This window comes from Helianthus annuus, chromosome 11, assembly GCF_002127325.2.
Source record: "Helianthus annuus cultivar XRQ/B chromosome 11, HanXRQr2.0-SUNRISE, whole genome shotgun sequence".
NCBI lineage: Eukaryota > Viridiplantae > Streptophyta > Magnoliopsida > Asterales > Asteraceae > Helianthus > Helianthus annuus.
This window is the reverse complement of record NC_035443.2, coordinates 141,394,422-141,403,725: the sequence shown is the minus strand read 5'-3', so window position 1 is coordinate 141,403,725 and position 9,304 is coordinate 141,394,422. Positions and strand designations below refer to the sequence as shown.

Below are 9,304 nucleotides of genomic sequence, written 5' to 3'. Positions count from 1 at the left end.
AAACTCGAAGTTCATACTGGAGATAGCTCTGGCTCCATTGGAGAGGGCAAAATTACCATCTAACGTCGGGAAATTTAATGGGTTAACTGACCCCGATGATCATCTAAGAGTATTCACCAGCGCAGGGTTGGTTGGCGGTTGGACTCTTCCACTATGGTGTCATTTGTTTGTACAAACGTTAACTGGCCCAGCGCGAATCTGGTTTGATAACCTACCGACGGGGCAAATCGAGTCGTGGAAAGATCTGCGTCAAAAGTTTTTAACACACTTCAGCCAACAAAGGCGTTCCATGCGTGATACATCCGACGTCATGAACATCTGGCGTCGCGATGACGAGAATCTGGAGGATTTTATCACCAGGTACAATAAAGAAGTGTTGGAAATTGGTGGTGTTCACGAACAACTAATCCGTGCTCAGTTTAAGTACGCGGTTAGATGTGACGACATGGTCAAAGTATTATCTGGAACAGAGGGCCTTCCCAAGAGTTGGGAAAAGATAATGGCGGCGGCCAAGGTTTATGCGCAGACTGAGAAAAACCTTACTACAAACAGGCCACCACCACCACACAACAGGCCCACAGACTTAAGCGCAACTGGTGAGAGAAGGTTCGAAAAATCATGGCGCGAGTCATCAGGAAGTCGTTCCTCTGAAGACGCCCGCACAACAATCAACAAGCTCTCTGCACAAAGAGAAAACAAGCACGAAAATAGGGAGAGGCAGTGGACTCCCCTAACAAAGACCCCCGCGGAGGTTCTGAGTACTGAAGACTACCAGTTCAAACCTCCGATTCCGATGAAGAGTAAACGTGGTCAAGACCCGGCGCAATACTGCGAATATCATAAAGACAACGGGCACACCACGAATAACTGCATATCTCTGCGCACGGAAATAGAGAAAGCCCTCAAAAATGGAGAACTTACGCATTTACTCCAGAATATGCGCAAGGAGATTAAGCAGATTACCCGGGGAGAAGAAACCTCAAGCAAATGGGCCAAAACTTAAAGGACTCTATAGCTTTTCCGCAGAAAAGACATGACTTATCAAATGCGGAGGAACTATCAGGGAGTAAGTTAAGTTCCATTTAATTATAAAAAAAAAACTTTGTAACGCCTCTGAGCTTTATCCATGAATAAGATTACAAAGTTTCTATTATTTCTGTGTTTACAAAGTGCATGCAATTTCTTTTTAGTAAGCGCAAAAACATTATGGTAGTATAAAATAAGCTCCATGCGCGGTCAGTGATCACGTCACAAACGACCATAAACTCACACATGAGCTTCATACCAACTTCATTCGCCTTACTCAAGTAAAAGCAATTGTACTCATGCAAAATATTGTAAAGTCATTTAACAAAACAAATAGAAACATACTATCTTCAGCGTACAAATACGCCCTAAAAAGATTCAAACACAGCAGTGTTTCGAATTCGTGCGCAACAGCAAAACAAGGATCTACATCCCACACACAAAAGAAAACAAATTGTTCAAAACAATTTCATCCTACTCTAAATCTTCACCCTCATCCGGAAAGATTTCTTTAAGTTGCGCCACGGGATCATCCGATTGCAGCGCCACATTTATCAACTCCATAACTGGAAGTTGCAAATTATTAAACTCTGTCTTCAGGGAAGCAAGCGCAGCGGCAGTATCTAGGCCAAAGGTAGCAGACTTGCTATCATCCCAGGTAACCTTCAGCGCGCTATTCACATGTTGGGAGCATTCCGCATAACCTTGCGCGTACCCATCTCGCCGTGCAGCAACCACCAAGTTAGCAACAGTTTTATCCAGTTCTTCAGAGTTTAACACAGATTCAGCAACCTATGAAATCAAGCGGAAATAAGCATCAAATAAGAAGCGCATGTATGGTTTCGCAACAAAAAAGGGAAAAGGAACTTACACAAGCAATCCCGCGATCCTTCAACCAGGCCATATCATTCTTTAAAGGGTCAAGCTCGCTTTCCGCTGTAACCCGCGCCGTTTCTGAATTTTCCAGTTTCTCTTCAACCTCAGTCGAACGGCGGGAGGTTTCAGTATTTTCGGAACGCGCGAGTTCCAGATCCTTCTTCAGTTGTTCCTGGTCAGAAACCAAAGCAGTAAGTTCCTCTAGTTCTTTATCTCTAATGGCAAGAGTGGTTAAAGCTTGTACCTCCCGTTGCTCACTTCGTTCCCTATGAGAACGTGCTTCCGCCAGCGCAGCTTCCATATCCACTTTTTCTTTCTTCAATTTTTCTACCTCCGCATCCTGATTCTTCAGTTTTTCAACCTCAGCCTTGAGGTTATTAATAATGGTTCGAATGTTTGCTTTCTCAGCATTATCTTTTTCGCAAATCTTCCTCCAATTTTTACGTTTCTCGGAGAGGAGAGCAGCTTCAGCTTCCACCTTTCTTTTCCAACCAGCAGCAGACCATTCCTCAGTCTTGCGCTCAGTTTCAAACTTGGCTTGGTCAGCTTCTAATTTAGCCATTAACTGAGCCAGACGTCTCTCATCTTTGGCGAATTTCTTCTGAGCCACCATAAAGGATTTCTACTCCTTATGCATATTGTACCACTCACGAACAATACGGTGAGTGGTAGAGACATGAGAAGCAGTTTCAGCAAAATAAGACTGGTAGGTCCGCTCATAAGACCGATCTTCCTGCAACTTGACCTCCCCAGGTGGAAGTATCCCCTGCAACCAATCTTGGCACACATGCCAATCCGCGAAAGTATCACCTTTCTTCAAATTCCAAACAGGGGCGTGAGGGTCAGCAGCATCCTTCTCCGTATAGGTTCGATAGTAATAATCTCCCAAGGTTTCCTCTGGGCGGATGGGAGATTGTTTACTAAAACCAGCAGACGAATCTTGCTCCTCAACTGTCACCTTCTCAACATGCTCCGGCGTAGTGTCCGAAGCTATAGGGGAAGGAGTAGAAGCTTTCTCAGTTGCTCCTTCCCCCAGGTCTTGAACAACCGCCTCAGGAGTTGGGGGATTATCAGCATCATTCACCACACCTGGGTCAACATCAGCAGGCTTCTCAGCCTCAACAGTCTTCTCCACACCATCGTCTACAACCTCTATAGGTTTCAGCTGAAGCATGTGGAGGGGTAGAAGGAAGTTCTTCATTCACCACAGATTGCAAGTTCGTGGGAATTGGAGCAACAGGAACTTCTGTAAAAATAAAAATCCATAAGGATCTACTCCGCATAAAGAAAACAAGGGAAGATGCTACTTACCAGGAACAGATTCCATAACAAAGGCATCAAGATTCCCTCTTCGGGTAATTTTCTTCCTCTGAACCTTTTTAGGAGGTTGACCCTCCGCGTCAGTATCAGTCTGTTTCCTTTTGCTTGCTCCCCTTGGCACAAAATGCTCAGGGCTGGATTCCAAATCAATTGGATCCTCTGGGTTAGATGGAGGAATGTCAGCAGAGTCTTTTGGTTCTGGTTTCGGTCGCCTAATAGTAACTGCAGGCGCAAGACCCTCCAAAGTATCAGAAACCACCACATAATCACACCAGTTGTCAGAAGAATGGCGCATACCTTTCTTCTCCCCAACATTTTTAGCTTTAGAAGATTGAGTCTTCTCAGCATCACTCTTTTTCGGCGCAACGTTGCTAGTCGTCACGCGTCTTTTCTTCTCAGGGCCTATGCCCAAATTTGACAACTCACCTGCAAAGGCGCAGAATAAAGAATTTACCCACAACGCGCAAGAACAGGAAACAGAAACAAATGTAACTTACCCGCACCAGCAGCAGGGTGAGCAGATAAATCCACATCCCGCGAAAGAACAAAATTTCCCACAATGCGGTGGTACCAAAGCTCTTCTTCCGGTTTTTTCTTGATTGTACCCATTCGACCGCCTTCCCTCTTGAAGGCAACGACATACAGAGAAACAACTACATTCGAAGAAAGCAGCAGGTTAAAAAAAAAAGAAGAAAAAAGAAAGAGAAAGAGGGGAAAATCCCAAACTTACTATGACCATTCTCTGTATACACAGGTTTGTCGTCACGCTCCATCTTCCAGTTTAAACTCATGCCGGCTCCAACGAGAGCTTTCTCTGGCAACACGATATTAGGCACATCTTTCAAATCTTGATACCAGTTCTCACTAACGGGGGTCTGAAGGGTTTCAATCGGAACATCATCCTTCCCCCTTAGAACCATCTTCATCGGAATCACTCCGGCCTTGATAAAAAAGAATTTTTGCTTCCAATCATGGAAAGACTTTGGGGGATGCAGTAAAATCTTCTTAGCAGAAACCCTCTGAACGAACGAATAGAACCCTTGGGTACAATGCATTTGATGAAAAACCCTAAATCGGAGGACGGTTGGTTCAACATACATCGTCCGACACACGAATTCAAAATGTCGAACCCTAACCATACCAATAGGGTGAAGTTGGGAGATATGCAGGTTGAAAAACTCAAGGATTTCAAGAAAAAATCTGGTAACAGGCAAGCGAAAGTTACCATCACAGAAAAAATCCCAAAAGAGGGTAATATACCCAGCCGGAGTATCTGCCGCTGTCTGCCCTTCTTCAGGATACAGAGCACCCCTGCTTTCTGAAAACTTGAAATTCTGAACTAAACCATCAAAAGACGCTCTGGACCACTTCAACGGTGGAAGTTCAGTCGACATCTCTTCAGCAAGACCTTCTTGATGTTCTCCGGTTGACATAAGAAGGGGAACAGTGGATTTTCAATTAAAGAAGAAAGGAAGGGGAAAAGTTTTCAACAAAACAATGATGGCACAAAGAGGTTACCCAACCGTTTTATACTTATCGCAATAAATAGAATCGGTAACCGTCACAGCGATTTTTCCGGATATCACAGTTCTCCAAACAGCAGAAAAATACACACGCGTTTGCACGCGCGCGTGAAAAACACGGATAATAACATATACCTGACAGTGACAGCCTGTCACACAGTCCTGACCGTACCATCCACTAAAGTCAAAGATTTCCAAAACCTTCAAAACAAAATTAAATCTTCTCATAAAAGATTTCTTATTTTTTCGCACCCAAAAAGCATTTCTCTCTCTTAAGTCTAGTGCTCCACTCATTTGCATAAGTACAACACTAGACTGAGGGGACTTGAAGGGGTAAGGTCCCAAAAACCTCATAAAAAGGATTTGAAACCATACCACAAACTGGCCTTTCAACCTTTTAACCTTGCGCGGTCGCGCATTGGTCTCACAAAAGGGAGAAAGTAATCAACAAGCTATGGTCGCGCGCCCAAAGGAAAGCATAAAATCCTTGCGCCTTCTTCCATTAGCAAAGGATTAAAATCCTAAAGATCAATACTTCCACCCAAATGTCCAAACTTGGATATCATTTTACCCAGACTTGGGATTTATTCATCTGTGTCCACACAGTAAGGTGTCACACTAGATTACAGCAGTAATCTTCTAGAAAGAATATGATCGTGCACCACCCAGACAGTTATAACCGTCTGGACACGTGTCATTACCACAAGCATCCCTGAAATCACAACAAAAGCATGCAATTGGAGAATGATCTCCACTTAAATCACTTTCCACGTGGCAATCCCCCAGCCATTGATCAAACCACGATCCGTGTGCATTCACATCGGATCGAGGTTACTTAACGTGGAATTAAAGAACTTAACGGAAGGAAATATAACCGCTACGGCGTTAGCATCTTCCGTCTTCTTTTCAATAACAGGTTTTCCCTCCCAAACTCCTGGCTATAAATACGAGAACTGTTCAGGTATAAACTCAGATCACATTCACCTCTCAAATACTTTATCTTCTCCATTACCAATACTTATTCTCACACCGGAGTCGGGTCAAGGAGAGAACCCTCTTCTCCCCTTGACGAGGCTAACGGTGCTCTTTTTTGCAGACTCACCGGAAAAGGAGATCGGTAGCAACTGAATCAATCGAGAGAGAGCTAACCATTTTATGCGGATTCAAACCCCCTAGATATCTCGGTTCCGACCATTTATCTAGTGTTTCTTCATTGTAGTAGGCCCCTCTTTTGAAGGTGACGTTACCCTCAACCCAGTAGTTTGAGTCAGCAAGGATACAATCCTAAAGGGTCGAATTATTGAAAGATAATTAATTAAGTTATTAATGCATAATGTGGTAGGCGCCTCTTTTGAAGGCGACGTTACCCTCGGCTAAGTAGTTTGAGTCAGCAGGGATACATCCTAAGTAGCCGGGTTAAAGTTTTAATAGTAGTTTAACTTATGAGGGGATCAAAGAGTTTGGACCCCTGCCATCCAATACCTTTTGGGTATTGAAGGAGGTCCTACTAAATTTGACCCAGGTCCTTTGCAGGATCTATACACTGAACAATGGCATGACTCTTACCAAACCGTTCCCTTAATCCCCGACCAGGTAGCCAACATACCTCCATATAGACCGTGGAGATATGAATGGTGAAAATCTTTTATTTTATATAGACAGTAAAATAATGCCAAGACACCACAGACAAACGATAAGGAAGAATCACCTTCAACATAAGAAACTAGTAATTAAAGTCATTAATACAAAACCAATTAAAAAGTGCAAAAGATTAGAAATAAAAAGAATTACACTAAACACTTATCTTCACCAAGTGATGTAAGAGACTTAGGCAAACATGGCCTTTGATTGTCAAGAACTCATACGATCAATCTTGGATCCCGAGACGACTCACACACTCTATGATGGACAATGGATGATGGTGGTGGATGATGGTGTTATGATGGTGGTGGGTGGTGGGTGAAGTGTGAGAGAGGTGGTGTGCCAAGGGATGAGTTGCAAGAGCTCCAAACACTCCTATTTATAGGCTGAACGGAAGCTCGGGCACGGCTCGGTGTCCATCTGACTCTCTCTCTTCATTAATTGTAATTCGCAATTACAATAAATGCGCCTGCAGGAAGTTGACCACGCCCCTGTGTCCGCTGGGCACGGCCCCGTGGTGGGCAGGAGAAGCTTCTATGGGTTTGTCTTTTCTGCTGGCACTTGGGCACGGCCCCGTGCTCACTGAGCACGGGGCGTGTTCAGTCTTCTGCCTTCTTTGTTTTGCTTGGCAAGATGTTGTCGGGGGGGGGGGGGTCGGGCATGCCACGTTTCTTCCTTTTCTTTATATTTATGTTGGATTTAGCTGCATTTTTTCTTCTTTTGTTCGTTTAAGCTCTTTTAACCATGAAAATACAAAAGGAAGACAAAAGCACACTTTTTCCAACATTAGTACTTAAAAAGGGGTAGTTTTATGCCACATTTGATGTAATTTATATGTTGCATTTTGTGCACATCACATGTTCATCAATTACATGCAAACAACTTCACCTATTGTTGCCATCTAGACATTTCATCAAACATGCGTACCATATTTAAGGCACAATGTATACGCACTTCATGCTTAACTTCCTAGTTCATGGTATCCATCACCATTTTTCTTTCCAAAAACCATACATGAATCATTCATGAACACTAAACATAGCGTGATTTCTAGTCCTTTTAATCTGTTTATCAATTTGGAAAAATATGATTATGCGTTTACATAAGATTTGACCACCATCATCCCACCCTCCAAAAATCTCATTCAACTTGCTAATTTCATGAAATTAACATAAATTCTAAGTCAATAATCAATTGTAAGCGCAATTCCTACTAAGATTCGCATAGAATGCTAGGATTCATCCATAATCACCGACCAATTTCATTCATACGTCATGCGTTAAGTCTCAAACCAAAATCCATCATCAAATAAAATTCCATCACTTACCTCATGTTTTGAATCCTTAGACCATTTGTAACACCCCGACCGCGTAATAAAACAACTTGCGGTGGAATCATCCGGGAGTCACATTACAAATTGTTCACAACACATGGTACTAAAAGTTTCATTGTATTAATAACATCGTTTTACAACATAAAGAATACAAGTAAATGTTTTGATTTAAAGAAGTCTAAGGCTCGAATGCGTTCCTATGTGTAGCATGCTTGTTTGTTGAAACCTGAAACATATGTGAAAATAGAGTCAACAAATGAATGTTGATGAGTACATAGGTTTTGTGGTCAAGTTCATGGCTTTGTGTTTGAATTGCAATACCTTCTCTGACTACAAGAGTCGACAGATAAGATCTTTGGAATCAACTTGTAATAAAAGTGTTTAGTATTGCAATATGTTTTACCAACTACAAAAGTTGGTATGTTTAAAAGAAAAACTTGTAGCCATGAGACTTGACAAAATGTTTCTTTGTGAAATCGGATAAGGAATCAAAATGTTTTCTTGTAAAATTGTATGGTTTATGTATATATATATATATATACACACACACACTTGAAAATCCATTGTCATGTTTAATATAAGACAATCGTCATGTATAGAAATCAATTGTCATGTACGAGTAACCAATTGTCATGCATGTATAAACCAATCGTCATGTATAGTGAACCAATTGCCATGTATGGTAAACCAATTGTCATGTAAGTGTAAACCAATCGTCATGTATAGTAAACCAATTGTCATGTATGGTAAACCAATTGTCATGTATAGTAAACCAATTGTCATGTATGGTAAACCAGTTGTCATGTTTAATCATTCGGTCAAACCACCAAAGGGTTTGTCCAAAGTTTCACGGGTTCTATCATTCCCTAGTAGGTACTTCCAAATAATGTCAGAAGCGGGGATGGGTTGTTAAACCTATAGCGCTTATCAGTGGGTTCTTTCTAGAATAGATCGGAAAAGGGATTGGTTGTTACACCTATAGCGCTATAATATACTACCGATCGGCTTGTCAATGTTTAATGTATGTTCTCGTGTCATAGATAATGCATCAACAAGTATTTCACAATATAAGCGTGTAGTCATGTATATTGTTATATATATAAACCATATTGTATTAGTGTTTTATTATATTGGAAAAGTGATAGTAGGCACATATTAATCACCCCAAAACATTTAGAAATGTAAAAGAGGGGACTATGTACTCATTTGGGATTGTGTATATGTCTTGTGTAAACAAAGCTCAAGTGTGTTCAAGTGGTTCCTAGTATGTCGGACGACTATTTGTTAGTGTATCGAGACTTTAATCGAAGGATTGGATAGAATGAAGTCTATAAACCAAACGAGAGTTAGGTCTCGTGTAATATGGTTTGATAAGCCATACATTCTGATTAGAAAGGATTCCTAAGTGCTTTGACCCGTTACGACTTGTTAAAGTGGTTTACGTCACTTTAACGGGTCGTAAGCGTAACTAAGAGTTCGGATGGTTAAATAAGTCCTATGACGAGTCTAATATGTCAAAACAAGTTTGATTATGTTGCAACATCAGTTTAGATGTCAAAACAATGGTCCTATATGTTTAAAACCA

At 41.6% G+C, this 9,304-nt stretch overlaps 1 protein-coding gene across 1 annotated transcript; it reads right to left on the bottom strand.

Annotated features, from left to right (window-relative positions):
- Window positions 1-1,500: 1,500 nt before the first annotated feature.
- On the bottom strand, window positions 1,501-2,515 carry LOC110888507 (unconventional myosin-VI-like). Its single transcript, XM_022136031.1, has 2 exons — window positions 1,898-2,515; window positions 1,501-1,818 (listed from the first exon to the last, which is right to left on the bottom strand). The coding sequence occupies exons 1-2, from the start codon at window positions 2,513-2,515 to the stop codon at window positions 1,501-1,503; spliced, it is 936 nt and encodes a 311-aa protein (XP_021991723.1).
- Between the last annotated feature and the right edge of the window lie 6,789 nt (window positions 2,516-9,304).

Bases quoted from the DNA above. Each gene is read 5' to 3' on its own strand.
- LOC110888507 (XM_022136031.1), bottom strand. From the start codon at position 2,515: ATGGTGGCTCAGAAGAAATTCGCCAAAGATGAGAGACGTCTGGCTCAG. The intron at 1,819-1,897 runs GTAAGTTCCTTT...TTGATTTCATAG, and splicing joins AGGATCGCGGGATTGCTTGT to GTTGCTGAATCTGTGTTAAA.